General features: G+C 47.1%; 1 protein-coding gene across 2 annotated transcripts in view; it reads right to left on the bottom strand.

Moving 5' to 3' along the window:
- The window catches only part of CORO2A (coronin 2A), a 101,474-nt gene that overhangs the window by 32,426 nt on the left and 53,103 nt on the right, over window positions 1–15,945 (bottom strand). For both annotated transcript variants that reach the window (XM_054032790.1, XM_054032791.1), the window contains exons 2-3: window positions 8,567–8,767; window positions 4,495–4,611 (exon numbers count right to left, since the gene is read on the bottom strand). In XM_054032790.1, the coding sequence (XP_053888765.1) occupies window positions 4,495–4,611; window positions 8,567–8,767 (318 nt within the window). The remainder of the gene's footprint in view (window positions 1–4,494; window positions 4,612–8,566; window positions 8,768–15,945) is intronic.

Here is a 15,945-nt window from a genome sequence, read left to right as displayed (position 1 = left end):
GTTGATTGGTTAAGAATAAGCAAGTGTCCTGATTTTAAAAATTGTTCAAGTTAAAAGTTGACCTGAAAAGAACCTAGCATTAAATTGGTAAGCTAATGATCCCTGGACTCAATAAAAAGGCCTTATCATATTCGGTTCCATTCTAATATTGGCTATAATGTTTATCCAATGGGCAATCTAGCTTATTAGATTTCAGCTTTAAAATCTAACTGGCACCTCAGCAAACTTGTAAAATTGACCACGAACTTTTATGGTTCTGCTCTTCACCAGCAGTACAGAGGCAGGCCACAGTGACAGAAATTGCCTAATCATTGCAGAGATGATCCAATAACCAATTAATTCAATTTATTTCGGTGGGCACTGAATTTATTCCTGGGGGGATTCTGTGCCACTGCACAATGCAGAATTTGTGCAGAAATTAATTATGTACACAGAATTTCCATTTCCTCCCACAGAAATGGGCTGCAGAGGTGCTGGCTGCCACTAGGGGGCTGCAGGACCCACAGAGCCCAACTTCCAAATAGATGACACTGTGGGGGGGAGGGAGCTGGAGGGTTCCTGGCAGCTGCAGTGCCCAGCATGCCCTGAAAGAGGGAGGGGATGTGCAGGAAACTCTGTACAAGCCTGGGACCCAACATCCGACTGTTTCTCCTGGATCCTGGGCTCTGGTGGGGAGCAGGTGTGAGTGTCTGGGCTGGGCGGTGCCCTGCAGCTGGGCTCTAGGGGGAGGGGGAGGGATGCGGGTGTCTGGGCTGGGGGGTACCCCACAGCTGGGCTCTGGTGGGTAGGGGGTGCAGGTGTCTGGGCTGAGGGGGGCCTGCAGCTGGGCTCTGGTGGGGAGGGGGTGGAGAAATAGGAACTGGGTTGTCATAGGGGTTTCCTTAACACTCTACTCCTGGAGGATTTTTTGGTGTCTGTATTGTTACAGACATAGTTGCTGATCAGTATTTTGAAATAAATACAAAATAACTGAAACTAGTGTGATTATATAGTGTTATTTTGGCAAATAAAATATGCAGAATTTTAAAATGTTGTGTGCAGAATTTTTAATATTTTGGCACAGAATTCCCCCAGGAGTATGAATTGGAGCTATATGCATTCGAATTGGCCTCCCAGACAGCTTTTAGAAAAACCATGAAATAGAAGACTTGACATAAGCTGAAATGTCTGAGGAGGGATTTAATATTCCCTGGTTATCCATTCAAGGTTAAAAACCAGGTTTGGGTTTTGTGCAAAGCTGCCATCCGTGGCAGTGGAAGCTGAGCACTTGGACTGATGGCAGGGAGAGACCCATCGCAACGTGGACTAGGTAGTGCGGGATAGGAAGGAAAACACTATGGAATCCTGAACTCCAATGTGAGAGAGATACCATCTGAATGCATTTCTAATTACTTCACACCTCTTTGGTATGTGGGAGAGCTGGATATCTGAACACTGTCACTGCTGAAACTCTCAGTAAAAAACAACCTGGCACAAACACACCACAACCAAGGGCATTGCCCCCAAGCACCTGTGTGACGTTCTGTATCTCCAGGGAACACCTTACACCCCCATGTTTCTTTATAAAACGATGATGTGGTATCCAATGCAAAGTTTGTCATGTTGGGTGTCTTCGGAAGACTCATGATGCACTGAGCATTGTTGTTATAGTGATGTTATAGTAATTGTTACAGTACTGTTATAGGTTATAATTTCATGTATATAGTTATGAGGCTGAAAATGTGTCCTCGTGAAAATAAACCCAGGCAAAAACTCTCCAAGAGCAGAGAGGCAGTTCACACCTCATCAGGGCATGTATGGGACAAACCCAGCCTAGCCTCACAGGAACAAAGAATGCTGGCCTAGGCAGCAACAAAAGGATCTATTGAACTCTTGAGTGAATCGCACCTCTTCCTTTGGGTAATGCTCACCTGACTCGGGGGGGGCGGGAAGGGCAGCGGCAAAGCCAAGAGGGAGGAAAGAACATGATAAAAAGGAGAGATGTTTGCCATGCGCGCGCGCGCACACACACACACACACACACTCACTCTCTCTCTCTCCCCCCCCACCTCCATCTACAGGCGTCACCACCAAGCGACTGAAGCGCTGATCAAAGGGGAGAGCCTGGCTGAAGAGCAGCCAAGCAGCCTGTGGTGAGAAGCATCTAAGTTTGTAAGGACATTGAAAGTGTTAAGATCAGCTTAGAAAGTGTTTTGCTTTTATTTCATTTGACCAAATCCAACTTATTAGGCTTTGAGTTATAATCACTTAAAATCTCTTTATAGTTACTAAATCTGTTTGTTTGTTCTACCTGAAGCAGTGCGTTTGGTTTGAAGCGTGTCAGACTCCCCTTGGGATAACAAGCCTGGTACATATCAATTTCTTTGGTAAATTAATAAACTCATATAAGCTTGCAGCATCCAGTGGGCATAACTGGACACTGCAAGACGGAGGTTCCTAGGGTTGTGTCTGCGATTGAAGATAGCAGCTAGTGTCATTCGGTTGCACAATCCAAGGAGCAGCTTACACGCCAGAGGCTGTGCGTGACCAGCCCAGGAGTGGGGTTCTCACAGCAGAGCAGGTTCAGGCTGGCTCCTAGAGTCAAGGATTGGAGTGACCTAGCAGATCACCAGTCCAGATAACACCAGAGGGGAATGTCACAACCTGCAACATTGGCTCTGTGTCTCGGGGGTGGTATTTGGCAGGACAAATGAGGTTCATGGGTCTCTCTCTCTCTCTCACGCCTCTTTTCTCCCTGGTCCTTCAGTCAATTTCAGCCAGATTGAGAAATTATTTTAGTTTCCACAGACCTGTAGTGCATGCAGCAATGCAGCTATGTCATGTCTTGGGTGTGTGTGTGTAAAACACACGCATTCATAGAAATGTAGGGCTGATGGGACCTTGAGACATCATCTAGTCCCAGCCCCTGTGCTGTGGCAGGACCTAGTAAAACTAGACCATCCCTGTCCAAATTGTTTTTAAACGCTTCCAGTGATGGGGACTCCATAACCTCCATTGGAAGTCTGTTCCAAAGCTTAACTACCCTTAGAATTACAAAGTTTTTCCTAATAGCTAACCTAAATCTCCATTTGCTGCAGATTAAGCCTGTTACTACTTGTCCTATCTTCAGTGGACATGGAGAACAATTGATCACTCTTCTTTATAACAGCCCTTAACATACTGGAAGAATATTATCAGGTCCCCCCTCAGTCAGCTTTTCTCAAGACTACATATACATTTTTCAACCTTTCCTCGTATGCCAGGTTTTTTAAAACATTTTATCATTTTTGTTGCTCTCCTCTTGCTGGGGCCTCACCAGTGCTGACAAGGGCAGGACAATTACTTCTACATATCTGAGAACTCTGCCCATGCGCAGAGGCCGGGGCAGTAGTATGTCAAGGCATCTGCTGCCTGTTACACCCACATGCGCCATCTTGTGGAAACTTTACTTTTGTTCCTTCTTGTTTTGTTTTCCTCCTAAAATAAGTCATTTGTATTGAAAGTGCAGGATTGTTCACTGGATATGGAAAACCTTAATGAGTGTGTTATGTTAATCGCTCAAAGAAAACCTCAACACATCAATTTGAAAACATGGACCAAATATAATTTCTGAAAGGGGTTTAGTTTAAGAAGCCCAGGAATTGCCTGGGTAAATCCAGCCCAAGGCCCACCTCAGCTAGTATCCTGTCTCAGACAGTGGTCAGTCCCAGATATTTCAGAGACAAGTGCCACCGCCCCACATCACACTTGCCCCACCATGAAGGAGGAGTCCTAATCCCTAATGGTTAGAGTGTAGTTTAAACCCCAAAGCTGCAGGTTTAATATCTCTTCCAAAATATGTGTTAGCATTAACTCTTGTAACTTTGACTATTCTTGTTCTGCATATAAGCATCCAGTCCCTTTTGAATCTTGCTAAATTCTTGGCTTCAACATCTTCCTGGGACAGTGAGTTCCACAGGCTAATTACGTGTTGTGTGAAAAAGAAAAAGGGCTCCTCGTGGAATACTGTGCAAATCAACGGGAATAAGCGGGGGATGGACTCTAGTCCTGTGTGTTTGCTTGGGCCAGATTCTGACCTCCCTTCTACTTGCATTAATCCAGAGTGATTCCACAGAGTAGCTGAGAGAAGGAACAATCCTCAAGAGTTGACCACACAACAAATGCATCTACAGCAGAGCATCCTCCTGCCACAGAATGTGTGTGGCCACATCTGTGTGGGAACACAAGGTTCTGAGCTCTGCACAGACATGGAGCTGATTTCCCCCCTCGTTTGTTTTCAGATGTAAATGTGTTCAAGGTCTCACAATTGGATCATTAGCACTTGCTCAGGCGGAACCCCACTGAAACCGAGGGGCTTGAGTGTAATGAGGAGTGACTTTGTGGAAGAACAACACTTGTTAGCCCTGTTCAGTTAGAGGAGACCCTCTCACGGAGGCTCTTGCACGGTACTTCGTATTTCTTTCCCAACTAAGAGCATTAGCAAATTAGTGACACAGAGCGAGCCGGGAAACTTACAGTGGCATCTTCAGAACAGGAAGCGATTACAAAGTCATCAAAAGGGCTCCACTTGATGTCCAGGACATTTCCTCTGTGCCCGCACACCCTGGGGTAGTGAGGATCAAGCTTGCCTGTCTGAAAAGAACAGCAAGTCTCTGTTAGCGCAGAAAGGCTACATTTGGCCACAGAACAGCAGGAGGTCTCCATGCAGGCTGGCCCCACAAGACCTGAGCTAAGTCTCTGGCACCCCACATAGCAAGATCCACAGTGCTCAGTTTACTGGACATGGGTCCATGCTCACCCTTAAAGCCATGTCCTCCTTAGCTCAGGCCAGGCCTACACGACATACTTACTGCAGTATAACTACTTCCCTCAGGGATGTGAAAAATCCACACTCCTGAGTGATGTAGTTATACCGACCTTAACCCCCCCATGTAGGTAGTGCTATGTTGACGGGAGAGCTTTTCCTGCTGACATAGCTACTGCCTCTCACGGAGGTGGAGTTATTAAGCCGATGGAGAACTTAGAGCATCTTCACCAGAAGTACTACAGCGGCACAGCTGCATTGATACAGACCTGCTGTTCGTCTTTGCCTTGCCACACTCCCCCTGAGTGCCTACAGGAGAAAAGCCCTGTGATGACTGAGTCCTGAGAAGGAATAGGGCAGCATCCTGAAGCCACTGACCACGCCCCAGATAGTAATAATGAGTAAGGAGCAGCCCGATTCCTAGCTCTCATCACAAGGGGGCTGGAATTGGCTGGAATGGATTTGACTGCAGACAAAGGGCATCAGGAAGACTCTACAGCTCAGTGCCAACCCTTGCTAATGGAAAACAGGAAAGTGAGTCAGTAGTGAACAGAAGAACGGCCATACTGGGTCACACCACTGGTCCATCTAGCCCAGTAGCTTGTCTTCCTACAGTGGCCAGTGCCAGAATCTTCAGAGAGCATGACCGAATGCACTCCTGTACGCACACCATACACACCGCTGTAAAAATCTTTGTATAAAATATACCTCATGAGGTATCATTTGAAAACAACGTGCGTCAATTATTGGATGGCACATTTATGTAGCAACATTATATGTAAAGTTATGAATTCCCTCTGTATGATGATGTTAGCACATGTTCAAACCCACCCAGCCCTGACTAGGGAAAAGCACAGGTCTCTCCTAAACAAAGGAGTGTGTATTTACCTCCGTTTACATACAAGTAGCAAGCAGAGTCCTTGAGACAGCAAGAGGGGGAAGTGACAGGATCCAAGGCAAATCTGCTTTTCACCATACACAGGGAGCCACCTTCACTCCCAGACTCCACATTGCTTCCTCACTTCTTGAATAAGCTTTGCTTTGAGGGTAATCCTCGGGAGAATCCACTTCAAAGAAGGACTGGACTGTAAAAGTGAGGGGCAAGAACACCCCAACGTATCCCTCTCTACCTTTCACCTAACACGACAAAGGAACCAGCCCTTGGACTTTGGGAGTGAGCCTGGCCTGAAAATTTGGTCAGCAATGCTACTGGGAACCTGGGGTAAGGATTTTACCTTGAACCAAGTCTAGTTTGTTAAGTTTTAGTAATTAGGAAGAATTTTATCTTTATTTCTCTTGTAACCTGACTTTAATGCCTTATACTTGTAGTCAATTAAGATCTAGTTCTTTGTAGTTAAATAAACTTGTTTTATTTTTTTTAAATCTAAACTAATCCAGTGCTGCGTTTAAACAGAGCTGTTTGGGTAACTCCAGTTAAAGTCGCGAACTGTTGGATATTGACCCCTTCCAGGAGCTATGGCCCTCTAATATCTGAACTGTCCAGCAAAGGGCTGGACACTGCAGAACACACGTTTTGGGGAAAATCTGGGACTAGGAATGTGGTGGAGTCACCCTGCAAGTGGTTAACCAAGGCTGCTAGAAGCCAGAGTATGGCTGGGGTGTTGCTGACCAGCTGCTCAGGTCAGAATTGCTGGACCAAGGACTGCAGCTATACACTGAGACTCAGGGGGTGACCTGCATGCTGTCTGGCAGTTTATGCATTTCCCAGGTTGGGAACTACAGCAGCAAAGCACTGTGAGGCAGGTGGTGACAACCCCTCGCTGGTCTGGATTGCACCCTGGAACATGGAAGAGGGAATGAACAGAACAGGGCACTTATCAAGTCATTCATCCCCAGTTGTCCAGTTCCAGCTTCTGGCAGTCAGAGGTTTAGGGACACCCAGAGCATGGTTTTGCATCCCAGACCATCTTGGCTAATAGCCATTGATGGACCTATCCTCCATGAACTGATCTTGTTCTTGTTTGAACCAAGTTATACTTTTGACCTTCACAACATCCCCTGGCAATGAGTTCCACAGCTTGATTGTGTGTTGTGTGATGAAGTGCTTCCTTATATTTATTTTAAAACTGCTGTCCAGGATGGGGGGGGGGGGGAACCGAGAGCAGCCCCCGGCCCATGTCTCCGCCCCTTAGGCTCTCCACCCTGGACAGTTGGAGGGTCTACAGCTTCCCACAGCTGCCTGACCAGCTCTTACCATGGCCCGGCTGCGGCTCTTCGGCCCCCAAGACCCCACCCCCTGGCCAGGCTGGAAGCCGGAGCTAGGTCAGGGTAAAAGATCAGCAGGCAGCCATGGGGAGCCATGTGGAGGGTGAACGGCTCCGCAGAGCTGCCCTGGCTTCTTGGGCTGCTCTTACCTGGACTGGGCTCCAGCTTCCAGCCTGGCTGGTGGGTGGGGCCTCGAGGGGAAGAGGAGGGGCAGGGGGCTGTGCCTGTGGCAAAAAGTGGACAGTCTAGGCCCATCCACTTTCAAAAGTGGGAGGGCCATGGCCCCTTGGCTCCCTCTGTTCCGGCACCCCTGCACAGGTGCTGTGATAGACTCATAGACTTTAAGGTCAGAAGGGACCATTATGATCATCTAGTCTGACCTCCCGCATGCTGCAGGCCACAAAGCCGTCCCAACCCTTTCCCTTGACTCTGCTGTTGAAGTCCCCAAATCCTGTGGTTTAGAGACTTCAATTAGCAGAGAGTCCTCCAGCTAACGATCCCTGCCCCATGCTGCGGAGGAAGGCGAAAAACCTCCAGGGCCTCTGCCAATCTACCCTGGAGGAAAATTCCTTCCCGACCCCAAATATGGTGATCAGTAGAACCCCGAACATGTAGGCAAGAGTCTCCAGCCAGACTCTCATTGGCCATTATACTATTTACCAGCGATGGCACGCTGTTCCTTTGACGAAACTCACATTATCCCATTAAACCATTCCCTCCATAAACTTATCTAGCTTAATCTTAAAACCAGACAGGTCTGTCACCCCCACCGTTTCCCTCGGAAGGCTGTTCCAATATTTCACCCCTCTGACGGTGTGATGTGCTGTCCAGGCACCAAGAGCCCTCTCTTCTCATGCTAAAGTCTAAAGCAAGTTCAATAGAGGAATGCAGGACAGCTCTTAAGCATGTGTTTAACTCTCCTGAAGTGGGATCTAAATAAATAAACGTCAAATAATCCTCTCCTTTCTGTTGTCATGCTCTAGACCCTGATTCAGCAAACTCGGAAGCAAGAGTTTAGCTTTAAGAACATGAATAGTCCCACTAAAATCATGTGCTTAAAGCTAAGCATGTGCTTCAGTGCTCTGGAGGATCAGGGGCCTATAGTGCGCTGCATGACCATGGAATCTCCTCTATTCTTTAATCAGGGATTAGTTCAAAGGCCGAAAAGGCTCCTTGTCTGTGAACAAAAGCTAGAACCATGTAATTACAGAGCTATTTGTGCTCTCCCGTCCTACGAATGATGGTTATTATTTATTATTGGTTTGCAGTTACTCCCAGAGGCATGGAAGGCACCCAGACACCATGGTGATGAATATCAGGATAAAAATGCAGACCCTTACTGTGCTAGGTGCTGTACAAACATGTAATAGATGGTCCCTGTCCCAGAGAGCCTCTGGCCCTACCATGCATTTTGAAAAACAGGCAGCTGCAATAACCAAGCCTTCCCATTGCCATCACGACCATCTGGGATCCCTGCTGCTCCACCTTTGCACTCCAGCAGGGGCGATCAGGAAAAGGGGCAGCCCATGCCCCCTGGGCCCTGCTGCCCGTGCTCACCTGATGGATGGGTATCACGAGGAAAGCCCCGCCGCCTGCACACTCTGTCACGACAGCAATGAAGTGGGGGTTGACAGCGCAGAAGTGGTTGTCGTGCACACTGCAGGTGATGGGGACGCAGTCGTAGCACTTCTCCTTGCTAGCAGGCTTGCCGTACACATGGCGGAACTTGGAACTCCGGTACTGAGGGTGCCATGACATCTGCAGCAGTCAAAACACAAGACAGAGGATGAGGCAGGGACCATCCCCTTGCTATCGGACATTAGCGTGGGTTTGAAATTCAGCCCTGCACCTCCCATTGACTCATGCCTGCTTACACCTGCAGCGCAATCAGCCCCAGTACACATCTGTCTCCAGAACACCGGGTCCTGCCCTGGGGGCAATGCACACGCCCCTGGAGCTATTTCCCTCTCCTCTATTTTGTGACTTCCCCCCTCTTTCCCACCCCACACACATTTCCCCTTTCAGACCACTCATGGGCCCTTCTCCCTTTATCTTATCTTGCCCCACCCCGAAGCCCTTCCCAAGGCCACCAGTGCAGTCAGCCAAGCCCAGCCGTGCAGCCACACCCAAATCAAACTGCCAGCAGCTCAGCAGACACAGCGTTGTCTCTCCTTCTGGAAAGAAGCCAGATCACTCCAATACTCACCCGTGATGGGACTGGCCACCAGAGAGCCCTTGCAGGGGCAAGAGATGCCAGGTGTTGTGTTCCTCCTATCACACACACACACACACACACACTAAACTGCCTCTGCTGGGTTAGCCAGGTAGCGTACACCTGCAGAAGGAGTTCTGCCAGTGTAGGAACACCACTTCCCCAAACAACAGTAGCTCTGTCAACAGAAGCCCGCTTCTGTCGGAATAGCTGTCTCTACACTGGGGGGGCTGTCGGCATGGCTATCACTAGGAAGTGTGGGGTTTTCACACTTGACTGACAGAGCAATGCCAGTTTAAGTTGTAAGTATAGCCCAGGCTTGAGAGAGTGCATGAACTGGCCATCCTGGACCCATGCGCTGCCAACTCCTTTCTTAGTTATGAGGAGATAATTGGCTCTGTGGATGAGGGGAAAGCAGTGGATGTGTTATTCCTTGACTTTAGCAAAGCTTTTGATACGGTCTCCCACAGTATTCTTACCAGCAAGTTAAAGAAGCATAGGCTGGAAGAATGGACACTAAGGTGGATAGAAAGCTGGCTAGATTGTCAGGCTCAACGGGTAGTGATCAATGGCTCCATGTCTAGTTGGCCGCTGGTATCAAGCGGAGTGCCCCAAGGGTCGGTCCTGGGGCCAGTTTTGTTCAATATCTTCATTAATGATCTGGAGGATGGCGTGGACTGCACTCTCAGCAAGTTTGCAGATGACACTAAACTGGGAGGAGTGGTAGATACACTAGAGGGTAGGGACAGGATACAGAGTGACCTAGACAAATTAGAGGATTGGGCCGAAAGAAATCTGATGAGGTTCAACAAGGACAAGTGCAGAGTCCTGCACTTAGGATGGAAGAATCCCATTCACTGCTACAGACTAGGGACTGAGTGGCTAGGCAGCAGTTCTGCAGAAAAGGACCTAGAGTTTACAGTGGATGAGAAGCTAGATATGAGTCAACAGTGTGTCCTTGTTGCCAAGAAGGCTAACGGCATTTTGGGCTGTATTAGTAGGGGCATTGCCAGCAGATCGAGGGACGTGATCATTCCCCTCTATTCAGCATTGGTGAGGCCTCATCTGGAGTACTGTGTCCAGTTTTGGGTCCCACACTACAAGAAGGATGTGGAAAAATTGGAAAGAGTCCAGCGGAGGGCAACAAAAATGATTAGGGGTCTGGAGCACATGACTTATGAGGAGAGGCTGAGGGAACTGGGATTGTTTAGTCTGCAGAAGAGAAGAATGAGGGGGATTTGATAGCTGCTTTCAACTACCTGAAAGGGGGTTCCAAAGAGGATGGATCTAGACTGTTCTCAGTGGTACCAGATGACAGAACAAGGAGTAATAGTCTCAAGTTGCAGTGCGGGAGATTTAGGTTGGATATTAGGAAAAACTTTTTCACTAGGAGGGTGGTGAAGCACTGGAATGGGTTACCTAGGGGAGGGGGTGGAATCTCCTTCCTTAGAGGTTTTTAAGGTCAGGCTTGACAAAGCCCTGGCTGGGATGATTTAGTTGTGAATTGGTCCTGCTTTGAGCAGGGGGTTGGACTAGATACCTCCTGAGGTCCCTTCCAACCCTGAGATTCTATGATTAGGAGTGACTTGCCTACCGCCTCTCCCCCTGCTGCCAGCCATACATGAGGCCTGCAATGGGTGGATCCAAATGGCACCCACCCAGGCCACAGGATGTTCTCAGGTTGACTTCAGCACCACCTGGAACTACACAGCACATCTCCCTGCTGTAATGCTGGGAAAGCAATTGTGACGGGGTGGGTCACAAAGACCCCTCCCCCCCTTGGGACTGCCACCTGATGTGCTGAGACTACCTCTGAGCCCGTTTTCCCTGCCACCTTAGGACTTCAGTGCCCTGTCTTGTTGAGCCAGACCCAGGTTTGAACCACGTCCCCCAAAAGCTGCAGACTTAACAGAAAACAGCTTAGAAAGTGCTCCTGTCCCTAGCATCTAGATACCCAGTTCCCAATGGGTTCAAACCCCAAATAAACCCGTTCTACTCTATATAAAGCTTATACAGGGTAAACTCAAATTGTCTGCCCTCTATAACATGGATAGACAGATATGCACAGGTATTAGTCACTAACTCTGAGTTCTGTAATAAGCAAAAAGTGATTTTATTAAATATAAAAGGTAGGATTTAAGTGGTTCCAGGTAATAACAGACAGAACAAAGTAAGTTACCAAGCAAAATAAAACAACACATGCAAGTCTAAGCCTAATACAGTAGAAAACTAAATGCAGGTAAATCTCACCCTCAGAGATGTTCCAGTAAGCTTCTTTCACAGACTAGACTCCTTTCTAGTCTGGGCCCAATACTTTCTCCTGATACAGTCCTTGTTCCAGCTCAAGTGGTAACTAGGGGATTTCTCACGACTGCAGCCCCCTTTGTTCTGTTCCGCCCCCTTTTATAGCTTTGGCACAAGGCGGGAATCTTTTGTCTCTCTGGGTCCCCATCCCTCCTTCTAAATGGAAAAACACCAGGTTTAAGATGGATTCCAGTACCAGGTGACATGATCACATGTCCTGTGAGACCTCAAGCCTTCACTCTTCTTGGCCTGACTCACAGGAAGGCTTGCAAGTAAACAGAGCCATCTACAGTCAATTGTCCTGCCTAATGGGAGCCATCAAGATTCCAAACCACCATTAATGGCCCACACTTGGCATAACTACAATATGCCCTCAGAGTTATATTTAATATTTCTAGTTTCAGATACAAGAGTGGTACATTTATACAAATAGGATGAATACACTCAGTAAATTATAAGCTTTGTAATGATACCTTACAAGAGACCTTTTGCATGAAGCACATTCCAGTTACATTATATTCACACTCATTGGCATATTTTCATAAAATCATATGGCGTGCAAGGTCACAGCAATGTCTCCCTCTCTCATTAGATTTCACTATATTGCCAAAGGGAATGTCCCTCCCTCTGATCCCAAGCACCTAGAACAGAGGCTGGGGAACCCTCCATTCATGGAGGCCTGAAAATTGGGTTTTACCACTAAAAGGGAAAAGAGAGATTAATAAACCCAATAGGAACAGAGACATTCATTCCTTTGTGAGGCCAGCAGCTATTCTGCACCAGTTTGTTAGAGGATTGCACAGTACTTCAAACAGTGACCAAGTAAGATGAATAAGAGTCCATAGCTCATTGATATTGGCCCAGTTCTGTGCATGGATAGCGAGACACCATGCGACTGACCTGTCCAATTGAAAATAGGCAGTCAAGTAAATCTCAGGTAGCGAATACAACCCAAGAATGGTAACACCCAACCCTGCTCAAAGGCACTAGACACCCCCATCAAAGCTATTCTTCCCATGGAAGTGTGATAATAGTACAAACTACGTCCAGTGTAAAGATCCTCCTGCTGCACAAAAGCATTTTCTCATGCATGAGGGCCAGAGGGTGAAAGTGGCACAAAACAAACACCAAGTGAAAGTGGCACTCTAGCTTTCCTGCACAAGGGGAGTGGAATGCAATCAGCGTAAGTGTACAAGTAAATTCAGGGTGAAGCCTGTCCCCCGGAAGTCCAGTGGAGTTCTGCCATTGGCTTCAATAGGGCTGGTTTTTAAGGTGCATTCAGTTTTAAACTGCCAGAATGTTATTAGTAACCCAGGACCCAAGCCACCATCTCCTTGCTCCAGTTTGACACCAGCCCCCAGGACTTTCACCAGGAATAATCCCTCACTAGACAATATTCCACATAAATACCTGGCTAAGCAAACCCGTGTGCCAGGCTCGGTAGTGAGTCCCTCGGCCTCTCTCCCACCATATTGGAGATGGCATGAACCAATGGTTGGAAATTGAAGCTAGACCAATTCAGACTGGAAATAAGGAATAAATTTCTGACAGTGAAGGTAATTAACCACTGGAACAATCTACCAAGGGTCACGGGAGATTCTCTATCACTGGCAATTTTTAAATCAAGTCTGGCTATTTTTCTAAGAGCTCTGCTCTAGGAATTATTTGGGGGAAGGTCTTTGGCCTGTGTGCTACAGGAGCTCAGACTAGATGATCACAGTGGTTCTTCTGGTCTTGGAATTGACCATCCCAGCCCTGGCTCCGTCACAGACTTTCCTAGTAGCCCTTCTCAGAAGCCCCCATCAGCACTAGCGCTTTTACTCCTGCCACACAGCAAACAGCAGGAAAGTGCTTCTAAAGCTACAGTCGACTACAACAGGCCTTTCAGGAAGGTACCCAATGGCCAGGCTCTCCAGTGTCTCCAGAGCTGTCGATCCCTTTCACCTGCAGTGCCACATGATAGTGGGAGATGAATGTTGAGAGAGGAAGGTGTAACAGCACAGAAGTTTGCAACCAATGTTTGAAGGGAGCTGTCTACAAATCTTCTGAAACCTCATGTGTGCGCCCAGTGTCACCTGGGGAGCCCTCCTCAGCCTCTAAGCTTCGTGACGCTCACTACTGACATGTCAAACAGCAGGCCAAGCACTCCAACAATCACACATGCTCATGTGCCCACAGCAGATGTGATGGACAATAATAAGAGAGACATATCTGTGACGGGTTGGGTCACAGAAACTCCCTCAAGACTGTCACTAGATGTGCTGGGATACCACTGAGAACAAACCCCTCCTGCCAGAGAAGGCTTCCCTCCACTCCCCTCTTGCTGAGCTAGACACACCAGTTGGCTACAGCACAGACCAAGAGGTTGGGCCATGCCCCCTGCAGTTTACAGAAACTAAGATTCACTCAGCCCAGGAGCTTCTGAGTTAACAGAGACTTTCCCAGCACCCAGTATTCAGTCTTTCCAGGAGCCTAAACCCCAAAGGAATAACAGACAGAACAAAGTAAGTTACCAAGCAAAATAAAAGAAAAACATGCAAGTCTAAGCCTAATACAGTAAGAAATTGATTACAGATGAAACCTCAGCCTCAGAGATGTTCCAATTAGCTTCTTTCACAGACTAGATGCCTTCCTAGTCTGGGCCCAATCATTTTCAGACCAACGTTGTGGTTTATGGCCTGGGTCCAGCAACCACTCACACCCCCGTAGTTACAGTTGTTTGTTCCAGTTTCTTTCAGGCATCTCTTCGGGGTGGAGAGGCCATCTCTTGAGCCAACTGAAGACAAAATGGAGAGGCTTCCGGGGCCTTTTATACTCTCTCTCATGGGCAGAAAACCCTTTGGTGGTTCTGTGCAAAATCACGTTCCCAGGAAAGCTCAGATGTGGATTGATTTATAGATTCTAGGACTGGAAGGGACCTCAAGAGGTCATCGAGTCCAGTCCCCTGCCCTCATGGCAGGACCAAATACTGTCTAGACCATCCCTGATAGACATTTATCTAACCTACTCTTAAATATCTCCAGAAATGGAGATTCCACAACCACCCTAGGCAATTTATTCCAGTGTTTAACCACCCTGACAGTTAGGAACTTTTTCCTAATGTCCAATGCTGCAGTTTAAGCCCATTGCTTCTTGTTCTATCCTTAGAGGCTAAGGTGAACAAGTTTTCTGCCTCCTCCTTATGACACCCTTTTAGATACCTGAAAGCTACTATCATGTCCCCTCTCAGTCTTCTCTTTTTCAAACTAAACAAACCCAATTCTTTCAGCCTTCCTTCATAGGTCATGTTCTCAAGACCTTTAATCATTCTTGTTGCTCTTCTCTGGACCCTCTCCAATTTCTCCACATCTTTCTTGAAATGTGGTGCCCAGAAGTGAATACAATACTCCAGTTGAGGTCTAACCAGTGCAGAGTAGAGCGGAAGAACGATTTCTCGTGTCTTGCTCACAACACACCTGTTAATACATCCCAGAATCATGTTTGCTTTTTTTGCAACAGCATCACAATGTTGACTCATATTTAGCTTGTGGTCCACTATAACCCCTAGATTCCTTTCTGTCGTACTCCATCCTAGACAGTCTCTTCCCATTCTGTATGTGTGAAACTGATTTTTCCTTCCTAAGTGGAGCACTTTGCATTTGTCTTTGTTAAACTTCATCCTGTTTACCTCAGACCATTTCTCCAAATTGTCCAGATCATTTTGAATTATGACCCTGTCCTCCAAAGCAGTTGCAATCTCTCCCAGTTTGGTATCATCTGCAAACTTAATAAGCGTACTTTCTATGCCAATATCTAAGTCGTTAATGAAGATATTGAACAGAGCCCTGTGGAACCCCACTTGTTATGCCTTTCCAGCAGGACTGGGAACCATTAATAACAACTGAGTACGGTTATCCAACCAGTTATGCACCCACCTTATAGCAGCCTCATCTAAATTGTATTTACCTAGTTATTGATAAGAATATCATGCAAGACTGTATCAAATGCCTTACTAAAGTCTAGGTATACCACATCCACTGCTTCTCCCTTATCCACAAGACGTGTTATCCTATCAAAGAAAGCTATCACATTGGTTTGACATGATTTGTTCTTTACAAATCCATGCTGGCTATTCCCTATCACCTTACCACCTTCCACGTGTTTGCAGATGATTTCCTTAATTACTTACTCCATTATCTTCCCTGGCACAGAAGTTAAACTAACTGGCCTGTAGTTTCCTGGGTTGTTTTTATTTCCCTTTTTATAGAAGGGCACTATATTTGCCCTTTTCCAGTCTTCTGGAATCTCTCCCGTCTCCCATGATTTTCCAAAGATAATAGCTAGAGGCTCGGATACCTCCTCTATTAGCTCCTTGAGTATTCTAGGATGCATTTCATCAGGCCCTGGTGACTTGCAGGCATCTAACTTTTCTAAGTGATTT

This window comes from Malaclemys terrapin, chromosome 6, assembly GCF_027887155.1.
Source record: "Malaclemys terrapin pileata isolate rMalTer1 chromosome 6, rMalTer1.hap1, whole genome shotgun sequence".
In the NCBI taxonomy this organism is placed as follows: Eukaryota; Metazoa; Chordata; order Testudines; family Emydidae; genus Malaclemys; species Malaclemys terrapin.
This window is presented reverse-complemented; position numbering and strand designations above follow the sequence as displayed.